This window comes from Megalopta genalis, chromosome 2 (assembly GCF_051020955.1).
Source record: "Megalopta genalis isolate 19385.01 chromosome 2, iyMegGena1_principal, whole genome shotgun sequence".
Lineage (NCBI taxonomy): Eukaryota > Metazoa > Arthropoda > Insecta > Hymenoptera > Halictidae > Megalopta > Megalopta genalis.
Window position 1 is genome coordinate 480529 of NC_135014.1, and position 18773 is coordinate 499301.

Genomic DNA, 18773 nt, shown 5'->3' on the forward strand with positions numbered 1-18773 from the left:
CAATGAGTAATCACGAAAGAAGACATTTTTCAAAGACTGACAAAGGTAAAAAATGAAACCTTCTTTGCAGATGAATTTTGTTCGACATAAAAAATAAAAATTAATTTCCCTTCGCAATAATTTGTGTTATAAAATAATCTGCCATAAATGCAATTAAATCTGCCGTCTATTAATTAGTATACATATAATAATGTACTATTCGAATGCGATTCGTTTTACTTTCTGACGAGCAATGAAAAGTTTGCCGCAGTGATATAATTTCAATATTTTGTAATTTCGAAAGTAATTCTTTCCTGGATTGATAGCGTAATCCCCCGATTAATGCATTCCCGAGATAGAACAGGGTGAATCGGATGACAGAGACAGAAAATTTAATACTCGCAACTCTGGTTTATTCGAATGTATCGTGTTCTCCATGTTGACGAACCATCGGCGCAATGTAATCTCCAATACGACCACAAAAGCTCGTGCAGTCTTGCATGATTGGTTTCATAATAAAATTCGCGAACACCAGGTACCGCGAGTTTTTACGAGTATTATGTATATGGATTTAGAAATGTCTTCTAATGGCAAACGGAGAGAGAGGAGAAAGACTAAGTAAGGTCTCCAACTGAAAGTTTCGTCTACCTCGAAAAATCTGATCGCGATTTCTTAATATAACAATAACAATACGCTGTTACACATCAAATATAGTCTCCCGATAATTACAACGCTCTTGTCGGGTTACATGACCCCGAGATTTCCCTTATCAATAACTTGTTCCGCGAATAATTAAGCATAACAATAGACACGCTTTGCATAAAGTCAAAGGCACACACCGAGAATATAATCGTTTCTCGGTAATCTTTATAAGTTAATTACAAGAAAACTCAAAGACAGTGGTACGTTTACATCTGATCTCGAGAAACGTAGGAAATTTACATTTTTACTACAGGTTATTGAACAATGTATTGTTGTTCATCTAACGTATTTAAATATATCTAGTTGAAACGATACGTTTATGATTCTATGACCATTTAATGAAATTTTCATTGAGATGTTACTATCTAAAAAACAAAAATGTATTTCAAAATTTGAGATGGTTGAATCATAAGGAAAAATTAAAAACATTGGAAAACGGATAAATACTATGTTCAAGCTATATAATCTTATGTATGCATGCGCATTAGAATACGAAACTTTCGACAAAACTTTCGCTTCTGATATTTGGAACTCCTATGATGCAAGCCAGGGGACTCGATTCTTAGTAAATTTTTGGGTCACTGTTTTAACTGCCATCTGAACTAGTTGCAAACTTCCACGAACTAAAATTTAATATGGCGGTTTAGAAGTGGTAATCCAAATTTTTGGGTTCCTATAGCCATTATCAAATTCTTGTAAAGCTTCACTCCCTGAACAAGAATCCGAAAACCGAATTGCTCCATCATCCTCAGCTTTTTAAATAAACGAACTTTTGTAAAAACCCAAAATTTTCGACAAAAATGAGGTATTTCATGAAAAGTAAAAACGTTAGAAAGTTCTAATTGGTGTTAAAAGATAGAGGAGAGTTTCCCGAATATAGTGGCATGCAATTTATTAATTGTTTTTGGTCCTAAATAGCAATAAATTAATGTCAAAGTTCAAAAAAGTGTCGACGTGAACAGTTTCTGCGCAATATTTTTGTATTTTTATGAAAAGTTTTTTATTCGGCATGAAAACTCTGCCCAGGATCGGATTATGTAGACATTTCTGAAGAAGAAACGGCCCGGTAAATGTGTCGGAACGATATACATTTCGAGTAGATCGAGAAAATGTTCGACGGCAACATGTACACGACGTTTTGCCGCCATGAGCTTCGCTGCTCGTTTCTCTCTGTTCGACAGGGCCGAAGCGAAATCAACACCGATGGAGGGATCCAATGGGGCAACCACTTTTCGTAAATAATATTTGAATTGTTTTTAGTACTTCAATGTTGTTTTTTTTACATATTTCTGTGGATAATAATCACCAAACTGTGATATATTTCCCCAAAAAAATCACACCAGAGTATTTAGAGTTGGTAACGAAAGTATTCTAACACTAGTATAATTTTGACTTCTATGCCATATAATTAAATAAATATTTAAATATATATTTAACGATATGTTTCAAGAAGTTTAACGTTTTGAAAATGATTATTTATTCATGATCGTATTATCGTTATAATTGAAATGATAACTGTATACATAATATACTTGTAATTCGAACAAATTCAGAATAAAATGAATATTTTTTGTTCATTATTTTTCTATTACTTCTCCATTTTTAATTTATGATTCACAGTTTGGTGATTATTATCCATAAAAATATGTAAAAGAAAACAGCACATTGAAGTACTAAAAAAAATGGCACGTCCCACACGCTAAGTGGGTGTCCCATTGGATCCCTCCAACGGTGTTGATCACCCATAGCTTCGGCCCTGTCGGACAGAGAGAAGCGTGCAGCGAAGCACATGGCGGCAAAACATCGTGTACACATTGCCGACGAACATTTTCTTGACCTACTCAAAATGTACATCGTTTTGACATTTCTATCGGGCTGTTTCTTCTTCAGAAATGTCTACAGAATCCGATCCTGGGTAGAGTTTTCGTGCTGAACAAAGAACTTTTCGTAAAAATACAAAAATATTGCGAAGAAACTGCGCACGTCGACGCTTTTTTAAACTTTGACATCAATTTGTTGCTATTTAGGACCAAAAACAATTAATAAATTGCATGCCACTATATTCGGGAAACTCTCCTCTATCTGTTAACATCAATTAGAACTTTCTAACGTTTTTACTTTTTATGCAATACCTCATTTTTGTCGAAAATTTTGGGTTTTTACAAAAGTTCGTTTACTTAAAAAACTGAGGGTGATAGAGCAATTCGGTTTTCGGATTATTGTTCAGGGAGTAAAGCTCTACAAGAATTTTATAGTGGCTATAGGAACCCAGAAAAAAAGTTTGATTTTGTCGGACAGTGTAAACAAAGTTAAAAACTAAAATGGAACAAAATCTTTTATTTTCTATTTTATAGTGATATACAGCAAAAAATCAATTTCTAATGAAGTATATATATGTACACGTGTTTATTAAATTGATTTAATATCGATTTAATATCGATGTTCTCACTCCTACGTTGTCGATGATAGGATGGATCAATTTAAAACAATCTAAAACAAAAATATGTATACTTTAAATACTACTATAAAGACATAAGAGACTATGGGAAATAAAAATAAGTGTAGCTCACTGCTTATGTCTAGTATACAATGTGTCCCAAAATTATGGTATTTCCGGAAAATGTGGAATTCCTGAGGACATTTGAAGTAACTATATCATTAGCGAAAATGCAATCCGCGGTTTTGTGTGTGTGTGTGTGTGTTTACGAGTTAGTAACGAGAAACAGTGATTAATGAGGCGAGATCAGCTAGCGCGAACCGGCCAAGCCAATGAGTGGACTAGATTTCGTCCACTCGTTGGCTCGGCCGCCTCGCGTCAGCGAAGCCCGCCTTTCATTGGTTAATGTTTTTCGTTAATAACTCCAAAATAAAGCCGCGGATTGCGTTTTCATTTTCAGATTGACAGGAATGGCGTGGTAAATTCGAATTTCATAAAATCTTATCTCACATTAAATTGAACACATTGTTATCAAGATATCACGGAAAAATGAAGTTTTAAAATTTTACAAAACAATTTTAAAAAAGATTATGTACATTTTTATATTTATACGTAGAATACGCAAATATACGTAGAAAAGTATTAGGGATAGTCCATTTCCGGATTGAGAGATATTGTTTAGACACCCTGTATATGTGCACATTAAAGTAAATGTAGAAAAATTGTAAATCTATCGGATTAAACAAAAATTGAACATACAATATGTATGTCTTAAATATGATAAATCTTCTAATTTAAAAGCAGTTTTTAATTATATGTCTTAACCTAAATGGTAAACCAAAAAAACATAACCAAAAAAATGTTTAAAGTTGAAGCAATAGATTCATGAAACAATTTCTAACTTAAAACTATAAAATCTATGTGAACAAATTTACATAACAAATAATTATGTTAAGTAACATTTGTTATGGAACATGTTGGATGTATTAAAAAAAAAAAACGACTAAATGATAAGTGCAATCAAAATAATACAGAAATTAATACTACAAATAGTAGTGTTCATAAGCTGAATGCAGATTGCCTAATGCTCATATTTCTTTACTTGCCAATTATAGATAGAATTAGAATAGAAAGAGGTATGTGTGATTGTATTATGTACAACAATCGTACCATTAGAAACTATATTATAGCTATTACTGAATGTGCAATAAATGCTTATAGTTTAGAGAACTTTTAAAAATTTCAGTATGCAAACAATGGAAGGAAGCAAGTCAAAAAGCATGGCACAATATCAAAAATTTAGATCTACAAAATTATAGCTGGGGCTTTGCATCTGAAACCAGTATAAAGCAAATCAATACGATTATTCTTCAAAAAGTACTTTCACGATGTGGCAAATTTTTGAAAGAGATACATTTAGCAAAAATATTTTGCGAAGGCAAAGAAAGTGCTTTATCTATTATTGGCAACTTATGTCCTAATTTACAGGTCATTAATGTCAGTTGCTTACAAATGTCTTTAACAGGCATCGAATCATTAACAAATAATTGTCATAACATAAGAAAGCTCACTTTAGATTGTATATATCTTTTTGATACAGATTTGGAAAAATTATTTAAAGCAAATCAAAAGTTACAGTATCTCAAATTAGTTGATAATAAAATATCTGGCAAGTGCTTATTATATTTATCATCAGAAGCTATGGAGGAAATTATTATAGAAAGATGTGATTATGTTCGAGATGATGTCATTGTAGAAGTATGTTTCACATTTTTATATTTTTCACATTTTTGGATTGGATAATAATCTTAATCTTGTTGAATTTTTAGGCAATTAAAAAACTAAGGAACTTAAAGATTATAATAATTAAAGATTGCTTTGACATTTGGAAAAAGACCACTGAAGCTATTAGTAAATATTGTACAAATTTAAAAACATTGGAAATCATTGGTAAACCAAGCATGTTGCAATATAATGGTATATCACATATATCTTCAATAAATAATCTTACAAATCTGAAAATAAGTACAAATTGGTTTATTGGCAATTCGATTCTTCGTAAACTAAGCTTGAATTGTCAACAGCTTAGTTATCTAGATCTTAGTGGTAAGTAGAATTAAGTAAAATTGATGTTCTTCGCTACTATACATATATAAAATACTGAAGTATGTTATTTTCAGATATTTCAGGACATTTTATTAGAGATTATACCTTGCAAGCTATTGAAAATTTTGTAAATCTAGAAGTATTAATTACACGTGATTTGTACCAAGTAACGAGTAATGGTCTATCATACGTATGCAATCTAAAACAATTAACATGTCAGGAATGCAATTTTTTTGATGTGACAATATCTAATCTTCTTCATCATTCATCACAAATGGAAGTATTAGACTTATCTGGATGTTACAATATAACAAACACTACATTAAGAAATGCAGTAGCAGCAACAAACTGTAGAACTAACAATATCATTCTAAATCTGTGTATTGGAGGAACTGCAGTGGATCCTGAAGCATTTAAAGATGAATCTCCGTTTTTAAGAATCATTAATAAAGATTTGCGTTACAAACAAATATTTCCTTTACATCCAAGATCACTCATTGTATAAAGATAGATATTTCTCATCATATAAATACACAATTTACTGTAATTTTAGAAAATAATTTAAATATATTCAGTGTTAATTCCTTATCATCCTTGTATGAAGGTTAATGATGTAACAACTGCTTAAGCTTACGACTTACTTTTAAGCATTTATTTAGTACAATTTTAACTTATAGTATTTATAATATGATGTATTTTTTTCGTACAAGTTGTCCAGTATCCAAAAACATTTTTAAGAAGACTTATACCGTGATTTGAATATAGCGCGTTTTGCACGCTTAGCAACATACTAACACTAACTGTAGAGGGTTGTAAAAAAAAAGGTAGCAACATACATGTGTACATATTTTCAAAATTATAAACAATTTTTCACTTTCTTTTGTATTAGCTGATAAATAAATATTTATCAATGGCAAGGATATGTAACTGACATTTCTCAGATAAAGCTTAATCTAAATACATATGAATGTGCGTGTACACGTTGTACATAAATTATACAGTAATGGGACCTATTCCGCACGCTTTTCTTATTAAAGCTAGCTAGCTAGCCCTAAGCTAACACGCATGTCTCCACCATTTTACTACACATTTAATTCGCAGTAGATCCTGTGTCAACAATGAATCATTAGCCAATCAGAGCAAAGAAAATTTCTACATCAAGTTCCACTAAGGAATTAAGCTACGGCCTGAAAGTATGCAGGAATAGGTCCCATTACTACGCATAGGTGCTTCTACATTTCGTTAGATGTACTATTTGAATATACATAACATATATATAATATATATATGTGTGTATATATACATCTGTAAAACGTGTTACGAGTCATGCAGTATATATCACATAGCTATATAAAAATAAATGCTGCTTTTCCATTAGAATTTTTTGTATACTCTAAATTTCTATTTGCTTTAAACTAACACAGTTGAGTTGAAAATATTAATACTGCATTTGTTTTATACCTGATGTAAACTTGAGTCTTGTGTTGTCAATGTCATGTGCCAGATCCTTGTAAATGCTATCAATTTGAATCAGTAGTGTAAAGCAAATTTGTCATATCAATTATACATTTATCAATCATACATTTAATCTGACTCCTAATACTTATTTTTAGATAATTAAAAATATAGCAAGAAAAATAAATAATTCATAACAAGGCAATATTATTAACTACAAAAATGACATATACAAATTTATTAAATCGGTTGAATGATTTATGTCATAGGGAACTCTCTACAAAGGAGGGTAATCATAATTATATATTATTTTATTAATTAGTATTATTAATATTTTACTAAATTTTAGGTTCTTATATACTTGTTTTAGATGCACCTGAATATAGGAGTACTGCTGAAACAACTAATGATGGTATGCCAATTAAGAAATTATTTGTTTGTAACTTAGCAAAAAGGGTTTGTATTTGTACCTCCGATCGTACGATTAATAATTATTTGAAGATTTATATTCAAAGTTTTTGTTCCCCTAGACTACATACAGACACCTTATTAAACGATTTACAAAGTATGGAAATGTGCAAAATTGCTTCTTAATGAGAAATGAAAGAAAAAGTAATATTGCTTTTGTTACTTTTGACACAGTGGAATCAGCTCTAAGGTGATAATTAAATAAAAATGAAGATAAAATTAATCATAAGAAATTAATGATACTAATGTATTATAATAATCCATAGTGCTAGAGATGAAATAATTCAACTGCATAATAAATATTTAAAAGTAGAACCAGCAGATTCTTGGCATCAACCAGATAGTGTACCATATCGATATTATAATAATGATGGACAGAAATCTGACGAAGAACAGTCAAGTGAACAATACAAAGAAAACTTGGATGAAAATGACATTACAAAGGATAGCATTCAAATATTAAATGATGATTGTTTGATACATATCTTTCATCAATTACCAATTGTAGATAGAATTAGAGCAGAGAGAGGTAAATATATAAAACTATATTTATTATAGATCAATACATATTAATATTTACAGTGTGTAAAAGGTGGAGATCTTTAATTCAAGGATCATGGAACAGTATTAAAAAGCTGGATCTTTTATGTAAACCATATTCACTTTATCATATGGTAACCAGTACAACTATTCTTCGTAAAATACTGTTGCGTTGTGGTCGATATTTAACTGAAATCAACTTATCAGAAACAAAATATTTATTAAGACCAAGTACATTAACAATTGTTGCAAAACTGTGTCCCAATTTAAAAAATATTAATCTCACTGCCCTCACTGTTTGTTCAGCTGGAATAATTTCATTAACAAACAGTTGTCATAACATTACAAAACTTAGTCTTAGACCAGCCACTTACAATTACCTAACAAACAATGTGGATAGAGCACCCAATTACAACTATGATAGAGACTTACAAAAATTATTTGAAGTAAATAAAACATTACGATATGTTAAAATAGTCAGTGGCCAAATATCTGGAAATTGTTTATTATATTTACCAGTAGAAACAATAGAAGAAATTGTTTTAGATAAGTGTATGCATCTCCAGGAAAAATGTTTATCTCAGGTAATGTAGATATTTTTTAGTCTAATTTCCTCTAAAGAATCATTTGAGTATATACTATTTATATTACCTTAGGTATTTGAAAAACTACAGAATCTAACAACTCTTACATTTATCAATTGTTGTTATGTTAATAGTTCTTTTAATATATTTAAAACTATCAGTACGCACTGTACAAGACTGAAAACATTAAATTTCTTACAAGATGAAGATGTCAACTTTATTTTCAATGATAGTTTACATACTATACAGCTGCCTAATCTTGAAGCCTTAACAATCAACAAGTATACTGGTTGGTATACGGTTGATGTGAACGAATTTCTTAGTTATATGGTATCAAAATGTCGGCAACTTACTTTCCTGAATATCACGGGTAAGTTGAAAATATTTTAAGATAATACAAGACGTTAATTGCATACCTGATCAACTGTTAAATTATATATTAAATAAGAAGTCATTATATATTAAAGTTGCATGATTTTGACTGATGTTTTCCATAATGTACTTATTTTCTTTATGAATGTATTTTAGAAATGTAAAACATAATTTCGTCATTCGTTTCTTTAATGAAATATTATTATACTTTATACTAATTAGATATTTCATTTTTTATATATTTATTTTCTTACATATTGCAGGATGTGAATGTGTCACAAATGTCGGTATAGCAGCCATAGCAACGTTACCAAAATTAGAAACATTAATAATGAATTATATGTATGATGTAACAGATACTAGCATGCATAATATGTGTAATTTGAAAAAATTAGAATGTCGTTCATGCAATTTCACAGATACAACAATTATTGAACTTTTAGCTTCTGCACCCCAACTAGAATTATTGGATTTAACGTCTTGTCGTAAAATCACAAATGCAACACTAAAGGAAGCTGCTATAGTTACTGTAAATAGACCTGACAATATACTCTTAAAAATTTTTGTTGGAGACACTAGTGTAAACTTGAGTAACTTTAAGGAAGTCTCGCCGTTTTTACAAATAGTCAATGTTGTTTGAATCAATATTTGTCTAAAGACATAGTCAAAATGTTTTTGCATACAGTTTGTAATAAAATTAAATGTCGTGTAATGGTTTTATAATGCTATGTGTCTTTTCCAAAATAAAATGTGACGTTTTTTTTCAAAATTTGAAAATAATAAAATCATATTTCAATGTAGGATAAATTTATTCTTTGCATAATTACAACATTTAGACAGTAAATCGATACAACGGCAATTATTATGCACAAATTTGTAACAAGGAATATATCCATATATTTATAATAAGTGCCAGAAGTAATCGTTTCATTGACAGTTAAAATTCACTGTTTTGTGAATTTAGATTTTTTAACTGTGTTGTTTTACATTCGCTTTTCCTAAACAGAACTCCGATATTAAAAATGATATCAGTTTACAGTATATATCGTGAAAGTTGTGTCTTTAATAAATTGCGTTACACACATCATACATTAGATGTATAAACATAATACGAAACATCAGTTCTTGGGCGTCTTATTCCGAAATACATCAGTGAGTGTATGTACTCTCACTGTGCTTGCAAAGATCACAATATGCTCGTAGTGCTATCCGATATTTTTTAAGCCAAATCGGGAAAGGCTGAACAACTATATTTGTTTTCTACAGAAAAAAAATATTTATGCAACCATGAATAAGTAAAACTAAAAGTTAGATTACATATAATATGTGTAATGAATAGATGTACATGTGCAATGAATAATGAAGTTTACTTACAATTCTCAATTAACTATTTTATTGCGATGTTTTGTAATGTAAGGAGACAACGGAATTTGTAACCATTGCATATAACATAATACGAATGTTTACATTATCAGTATATTATATACATACAGATATTCTTTGTCCGTACATTACAATAATAAGCATCTAATATATTTTCTAACTTGTACAATATTAAACATTTTACTATCAATGTAGACAAAGTAGAATTTGATTAAAAACGAATGAAATTAAGAACATCTATATTTTAAAATTTCTTCATTGAATATTGTTGAAATTAATATCTCACTGTACTATCGTTCTTATTTGTGTATTATAAAAAAAAACTAATTTATATCCTCTAATTACATTTAGTTATTGAAGTACATGTAAATACAAAGACAGCCAAGTGAGTGGCTAGTTTTCAAAATATAATTCACAAAAATTGCACAAAACTCGATGCATAGCTATACAATAGATACAGTTGTATATTATACTTATATCATGTGAACACATGGACATGCATCAAAATTATGTTATTCATTGCACCTCTGAAGTATACCTTACATCACGATACATCATGACTATTTAACTCATTTCTCGAAGATTTAGGATTTCAATGTACATTAGAAAGAGATTAAATACTTAGAAAGAAGTATCTTTTATTTTTAGAAATGGTTTTAACCCCTTCAATCCCTCGGTAACTATTCATCATAAATTTTAAAAACACTTTAAATAGAACTATGACTTCGAATTATTTGTCAATTCCATTTTCACTATTATATTCGAAGTAAAATGATATTGACAGGTACAATTTCATTTGTTGAATCAATATTTTCTAAGATTGAAATATTCATTGTAAAAAAAAAATATGTGTAAGCCACATATTTAAGTTGTATATAAGACTGATGTCTTAATTTTACATAAACACGATTCGTGTAGATTAATAACTAAATTTGTAATAATTATGAAAATTGTATAAAGCAGATTTATTACAAAAATTTGATAACTTATGCAAGTTGAGAAGTTTATAACATGAAGAAATATTTTGAAAATTCAAAGATCTATTGGGTTGAAGGGATTAAAATATCCTCTACGATGTGATGATATTATATTAATTGATGCTAAATAAAAAAATACTTCAGGGTTATTCTTAAATTGCACAAGACGCAATAACACTGTTCAGGATATTATTATGCACAAACACCACTTTTATGGTAAAGTTCCATGCAATAATATCATAGACAGTAATTATTGTGATTACACGAAATACACATATGTTCAATACTTTTTATATCCACTTACTCGAAACACTGTCTTAGTTAATTACAGTTTCAAATCACATCGAATCGTGGATTAGTCGCTTGTAAAAAATAGCATGGCATTCTATTAATAATGGAACAAAAGTTTTTTCCAATGGAGTAAACAATGTTCTACGAATGTCAGGTACAAACGTTATACTAGTAACTCGATTTCTAGTTAACAATTTTTTTTCATTCGAATCAATAATGTTCTCATAAATTCGATGCCCATTTATGTATCCTAGTATCATCATAGGGAACACAATTTGCCCATGAGAGTACAATAATGTTTAACTTATAACGATAATCGTTCATCTTACATACTTTCAACAAAAGCATAAGACAATAAAAAAATACGTCTAAAAAGAATAAAATTCAAGTACAGTGACGTATTTTATGTAAATATGTTTGAAACACGTTTTTGTGTCTCATAATATGTACAGTAAAATTAATTACATCTTGAACATGTTCATTTCTACATGATTTTCATATCGCGACTTTGAAATTAGATTATAGTATACATGTGAAAATAATTAAATGTTCTACAATTTTAATTATAATTATAAAAGTTAAAGCAATACATTATTTGTATGTAAATTACAAACTAAAATATTTTCATGCTTAATTTTAGTTATATCAAAAAAATTAAGTGAACGGCACGGTGTGTCACAATATACATTTACGTACTAATTTACTCTATGGAATAAATGCTTTTCCACAAACACTAATTAATGATTGAGCAATTATATTTTAAATTTATTTTGGGTACTAACAGATTATAAAAAATAGTAGTCTATTTTCAAAATCGCGAATCAGTTTAAATTTAAGAATTATTATCATAAAGAAATAGTTCATGAACGCCACTGTCTACACCAATTAAACGAAAAGAAACTGAAATTTATTTAAGAGTACTGAACGCGTATATAGGTAGTCAAGTATGTAAGAGTAACATTTATTCAGGATTGTACGTTCGCTAAACGTGTTGGTGTAGTCGGCTGTAAATCCATTGTACGACATACCCATCCAGCAATATCCACATTTTCAGATTCAGCTTTTTTTATCCACTCATGATTCTAATAGTAAACAAAAAAAATAAATATAAGCTGCAATACATTTATTTTAAATAAATTTGAATTTATTATACAAATATAATACTTACCATCAATGTCTTTAAGTCTGCTCTTTCAGCAGGGTTTTTCTTCAAACAACGATCAACAAAATCTGTGAAAGCATCACTGAAGATTCCAGCTGGCAGTTTTGGCGGTGGTTCATTAACAATGTAGTCCAATAATTCAAATATAGCCATTGGTCGTGGACTACCTGTATCTGAATGATTGATTTACATTCAACAAACTTTAGCCTTTATAAAAAGTAGACAGAATTGACATTAGATTTACGACACCCATCAATTTGATGGATTTCAAATTTAGAAAGAAAATAATGAAGAAATCACAGCATTAATTATGGTTAGTACTGTAAATTAATATCTTCATTCAAAAGATATGTTTCCTTCTAGTCCTTCTGACTTTTAAGATCTATACGTAGTATACCTATTTCTATGGAACCCGTAAAGTTGACAGATTGCTGTAGAAATAGGTAGAAATTGTTAAAACTTACTGTGACCAGGTGACTGTGTTGGAGTGGAAGCATTATTTGTAGTAGCAGTGTCTGCAGGTGGTTGTCCTGGTGGAGTGCTAAATATTGTAGCTAAAGTTTTCTCATCTGGTGGTGGAATTGGATACATTCCAATAGCCATCTCTACAAGGGATAGCCCTAGCGACCAAATATCACTCTGTACAGAGTAATGTGTGCCCTGAAGTCTCTCTGGCTGAAAAAATGAAATATCTGTTAAATAAAAATTTTTATTTTAAACAAAAACGACTTCAATTGAATTAGTAATTGCTTACCGACATATAACTTCTTGTTCCAACAAATGAATTCGCCATAGAGTCTATTAGTTGACCAGATACACCAAAATCACAAATTTTTATTTCTCCGGCACTATTCACCAAAATGTTGCTAGGTTTTACATCTCTATGCATAATTGCATGTTTGTCTCGTAAGTAGCTCAAACCTTTTAACACCTATAAGGATATCCAATATTATTGCACAAATTTATTTCATGATTCTTTAACTTTCTAAAATTTAAATTAGTCTGAAGTTTTATATTCTTTAACTTCAGATAATTTTTTAATTTATACACAATCATAATTATTATAAAATTTAATGCTTTTAATGCAGAAAGTTAAAAGATCATAAAACCAAATGAAGACAAATTAGCCATGATTTCAGTTTCTAAACAATTGAATTTTGATGCCGTCAATATTCAATTGCAAATATATTGTAATTTACTCAAAACTCGTGTTTAATTTAATTTCGATACAATGCAATCAATAACGCATTTAAATCCTGTTGTTAAGAAGAAACATATCGACAATGATATTGAAGATCTTCACAAAGAACTAAGTACCAATGATCATACAATTCCATTAAAAAGATTGTGTGAAAAATTAAACACTGACATAAGTAATGGTTTAACGGAAGACAAAGCACGTGAAATTCTTGATAGAGAAGGATTAAATGCTTTATCCCCAGCAAAAGAAACGCCAGAGTATATAAAATTTTTAAAGTGTATGTTCCATGGATTTGCTAGCTTATTGTGGGTATGTTCACTGTTATGTTTTATTTTATATGGCATTAGTGTTCTAACCAATAACAGTGGTGACGGTATTGATTTATTTGGATTAATCATTGTTATGGTCTGTATAATCTCTGGTGTATTTGCTTATATACAAGAGAGTAAGAATATAAAGGTAATTCATTAATTCCTACACAATTTGGCAAATTGAATAACAAGTAATTATTAATGGAGAATATGTATATTTTCTTTATGATACTAATCATAGGTAATGGAATCTTTTGGGAAAATGGCACCAACTTTTGCTACAGTAATACGTGATGGCATCAAACAGCGTGTGGCAACTGAACATCTAGTTCGAGGCGATTTAGTACTTTTTAAATTTGGTAATAAAATACCGGCCGATATTAGAATTACAGAATGCACTGGATTAAGAGTGGAAAATTCGAGCATTACTGGAGAAAATGAACCAGTAGCTAGAACCAATTATCCCACAGATGACAATCCTTTAGAATCTGCTAATATTGCCTTTTTTTCATCCTTTGCTGTGGATGGTGAAGGTAAAGGTATAGTAATTGCTACTGGTGATAAAACAATGATAGGAAGATTGGCTGGTTTGACATCACAGCTTATAAAAACTGAAACTCCAATAGCTAAAGAAATTAAAAATTTTGTGAAAATAATTATCTCTGTTTCCATAATGTGTGGAATAGTATTTTTCGCGTTATCTCTAATAATAGATCCCAATATAATAAAAGCATTTACTTATCTACTTGGCATTATAATAGCAAATGTACCTGAAGTTCTATTGGTAACTGTTACTACAAGCTTAACATTGACAGCACAAAAAATGGCAACAAAGAACTGCTTAATAAAAAATTTAGAAGCTGTAGAAACACTTGGATCTACTTCAACTATTTGCTCTGATAAAACAGGAACTCTCACACAAAATAAAATGACTGTGTCCAACTTATGGTTTGGTCATACAAGATATAATTTTTCACCAGGGGAAACTCTAGGTGTTGAGAAGAATTTGCTAATGGAAAAGCCTGCTTTTAATGTTATCATTAAGAATGCTACACTTTGCTTACGCGCCGAATTTATTACTGAATCTACTTTATTAAAACCAATTGAAGAACGTGAGATAGTTGGCGACGCTTCTGAGACTGGAATCCTCAAATTCTCCGAGCATATACATAACACAACAGCATTCCGTGACAAACACCCAAAGGTTGCAGAAATACCATTCAGTTCAATTACCAAATATCAGATGTCAATACACAGAGAAGAAACTGGGCATATAATGATTTTGAAAGGAGCGCCAGAAATATTATTAGACAACTGTACTCAAATATTGACTACAGAAGGAGAGACTAATGAGATGACACCATTGGACCAGGTAATATGTCGAAGGGCCTGTGCAGAGCTTGGATACCTAGGTCAACGTGTATTAGCTTATTGTGATCTTCATCTGCCTGATGATGTCTATGGACCAGATTTCAAATTTAATACAGATTCTCCAAACACGTATAATTTTCCAACAAAGGGTTACAGGTTTGTTGGATTGATCAGCTTAATAGATCCTCCAAGACCAGCTGTACCTGATGCTGTAAAGAAATGCCGTACAGCTGGAATTAAGGTAATAATGGTTACAGGTGATCATCCTGTAACAGCAATGGCAATAGCAAAAAAGGTTGGTATCATCAGCGAGGGAACTGTAACTAGATATGAAAGAGCAATACTGCAGAACATGTCACACTCCCAAATAGTAGATATTGACACACAAGCAACAATTATCACTGGTAGTGAATTAAGGAATATGGACGCTACAGAATTGGATAATCTTATAAGGAACTATGAAGAAATTGTATTTGCAAGAACGTCCCCTCAACAAAAGTTGCTTATAGTGGAGAGCTGTCAAAGACTGGGGGAAATTGTTGCTGTAACTGGCGATGGTGTTAATGATTCACCTGCACTGAGAAAAGCAGATATCGGTGTAGCTATGGGTATTACTGGTTCAGATGTTGCGAAACATGCAGCTGACATGATTCTTATGGACGATAACTTTGCGACTATCGTAACTGGTATCGAAGAAGGTAGACTAATATTCGATAATCTCAAAAAATCAATTGCATACACATTAACGTCTAGCGTTCCTGAGATGCTACCTATGTTAGCTAGTCTCATATTTGGTATTCCTCTTCCATTCATTCTTGAAATGATTCTATGTGTAGACATTGGAACAGATTTGCTTCCAGCGATTGCTCTAGCATATGAAAAAGCAGAATCTGACATTATGCACCGTGCACCACGGAACCCACAGTATGATAAACTTGTGAACAAACGTTTAATATCTGTTGCCTATGGACAAATTGGCATGACACAATCTCTAGCTGGTTTTTATACCTATTTTATGATTTTAATGTTAAACGGCTTTTTACCTGATCGACTAGTAGGATTAAGATTAGATTGGGATAACAAATCTGTCAATGATTTAACAGATTCTTATGGTCAAACATGGACATATGATACTAGAATGGAATTACTAAATGAAGCTCGTACTGGATATTTTTTATCTATCGTCATAACACAACTCATAGATTTAGTTATGTGTAAAACAAGAAAGAACTCAATCTTGCAACAAGGAATGGATAATTGGTTCTTAAATTTTTCATTTATTTTTGAAATTATTCTAACTGGTATCATACTGTATGTACCAGGAACTGAAAACATATTTAAGACTATGCCTTTAAGCTTTTACTGGTACTGGCCATGCCTACCCCTCGGTTTGTTTCTTTGGATATATGATGAATTAAGAAGATTATGTATACGTACATATCCTGGTGGAGTTATAGAACAAGAAACTTATTATTAAGTATTTATCATAAGTAACATTTAACTTAAAATTCGTTAGATTAGTTTTAACACATTGATAGTATCATTTCCTATACAGTAAATTCTCCCCAATTGTCCTTCAGCTTGTAAACAAAAATGGACAATCTGGGAACAGAAGGTACAATTATTTGAGCCTCGCGTCTCGTTTTTATAGTTGTTGACAATTGACGACTATAAAAATGAGCCACGAGGTTCGAATAACTGTATCTTCTCTTCCCAAATTGTTCATTTTTGTTTACAATCTGAAAGACAATTGGAGAGAATTTACTGTATATGGGTATCATATTAATCATATTAATTAATCATATTAATGATATAAGAACATTATTTCTACCTAGAACCAAGAAAAGGCAGTTACTTTTGTTTTATTGTGTTAAATGATTTATAATGAAAGTATAAGAAAAAGTATATTTTCATCTTAGATTATAAACGTATTAAATAGATCAATTATGTTAGGACCTGTTTACATAGAATATGTTAACAGTTAATACTTACCGCAGAAGTGATTGTACTTAATATAGGTTCTGGAATTCGGCCAGCTTTCTTTAATATTAAATCAAGAGATCCACCATCCATATATTCCATGCATATACTAATTTCTCCGTCACTAAACAGTTAAAATAATAAATATAATAATTAGTATATAATATACAATTATTTATTGAAGTTTACTGATTATTTCATAAAGAATTTTACCTATAAAAAGCACCATAGAAACCTACTATGTGGGCAAAATTACATTCATGAAGAACTTTTAGTTCTCTAATTATTTGTTTCTTTATAGCAGGTTTAACTTCTAAATGTATTAACTGAAATATTATATCCATTATTGTTATATTATAAACATTATTTTTAAATTAAATTGGACAAATAAAATAATAATAAGTCATACCTTTCTAGCCATTATAAGACCATACTTTTTATGTCTCACTTTCATTACAACACCACCATTCCCAGCACCAAGTTCACCAAGCTTTTCAAAATCATCAGCACACAATTCTCCAACCTTCTCCTTTTGTCCTAAGAAGCTTTCTAATCTTTTCCTTTGTTCCTCATCCATTTCTAATTCCTCTAGCCTTTCTTGGATTGCGTCTATACTCATTTTACCCATAACTCCGCTATGATTATAAGTCAGAAAATAAAAATGAAAACATAGTATTAATACTTTATGAAATAGAGAATCTATGAGAATAATAAAACATAATTACTCTGGTATTACTGGTGGTTCAGAATAAATAGGCAGCGGTGGTACTGGTGGAGATGGTGAAACAGCTGGTACTGGTTCTATTGAGCCAGGCGGTAATGTTAAATTTAATTTATTTTTTGACATTTGGTAATGTCAACAGAACACCACTAATACACAATTTTTCTGCAATCACACTTGCTGATGATGTTTGCAAAAATTACAACACACGTATTAATCAATTAAATATTTTTGTAATTCAATAGTAATTAATATATTCTTAATTTTATTTCTTTAAATCACAGTTACTGTCAAATTCGTTCTCATTGCGAAATTCGTACAAAAGTACAAGGAATAATCTTAATTTAAATTGTTGTGAAAATGCAATTGTCGGGGTTCGAACTGTCAAATTCTTTTTTAGTAAATAATTTCTGGTGGATCGAGAAGAAATGTAGACTTCGTTTTTAAAAATTGTCAATTTACTAATAACGACTTGGAAATTAAGCAAGCACACATATTTTTTGCAAATATTGTGCAAATAGGAAGAGGTTATACGAATCTTCCCGGGAACAATGACGGACTCCCAGTTGCTCACAATGCCTATTTGAACATTCCTATATAGTGACACTTAAGTTTTTGCAAGACTCTCCGACCGCAGCGCACTCCGTTATCGAAAATAGCAGTAAAAATTGCTTTGCTCTGATTGGCTGACGATTTAATGCTAAGACAGGATACATTACAGATTGGATGCGCA

At 30.4% G+C, this 18773-nt stretch overlaps 3 protein-coding genes across 3 annotated transcripts; 2 read left to right on the forward strand and 1 right to left on the reverse strand.

Annotated features, from left to right (window-relative positions):
• The first annotated feature begins 3480 nt into the window (after positions 1 to 3480).
• LOC117223558 (uncharacterized) lies at positions 3481 to 10657 on the forward strand. Its single transcript, XM_076519427.1, has 11 exons — positions 3481 to 4254; positions 4365 to 4876; positions 4948 to 5224; positions 5299 to 5723; positions 6869 to 6968; positions 7050 to 7135; positions 7210 to 7337; positions 7414 to 7676; positions 7730 to 8271; positions 8344 to 8641; positions 8907 to 10657. The coding sequence occupies exons 1-11, from the start codon at positions 4086 to 4088 to the stop codon at positions 9281 to 9283; spliced, it is 3177 nt and encodes a 1058-aa protein (XP_076375542.1). The 5' UTR covers positions 3481 to 4085; the 3' UTR covers positions 9284 to 10657.
• Dsor1 (mitogen-activated protein kinase kinase 1) lies at positions 9434 to 18632 on the reverse strand. Its single transcript, XM_033475916.2, has 8 exons — positions 18045 to 18632; positions 17729 to 17954; positions 17533 to 17645; positions 17332 to 17443; positions 13211 to 13387; positions 12921 to 13131; positions 12463 to 12629; positions 9434 to 12376 (listed from the first exon to the last, which is right to left on the reverse strand). The coding sequence occupies exons 1-8, from the start codon at positions 18164 to 18166 to the stop codon at positions 12260 to 12262; spliced, it is 1245 nt and encodes a 414-aa protein (XP_033331807.1). The 5' UTR covers positions 18167 to 18632; the 3' UTR covers positions 9434 to 12259.
• On the forward strand, positions 13382 to 17725 carry LOC117223563 (sodium/potassium-transporting ATPase subunit alpha). Its single transcript, XM_033475917.2, has 2 exons — positions 13382 to 14116; positions 14210 to 17725. Exons 1-2 carry the CDS (start codon positions 13688 to 13690, stop codon positions 16814 to 16816), a joined length of 3036 nt encoding a protein of 1011 aa, XP_033331808.1. The 5' UTR covers positions 13382 to 13687; the 3' UTR covers positions 16817 to 17725.
• Positions 18633 to 18773: the final 141 nt, after the last annotated feature.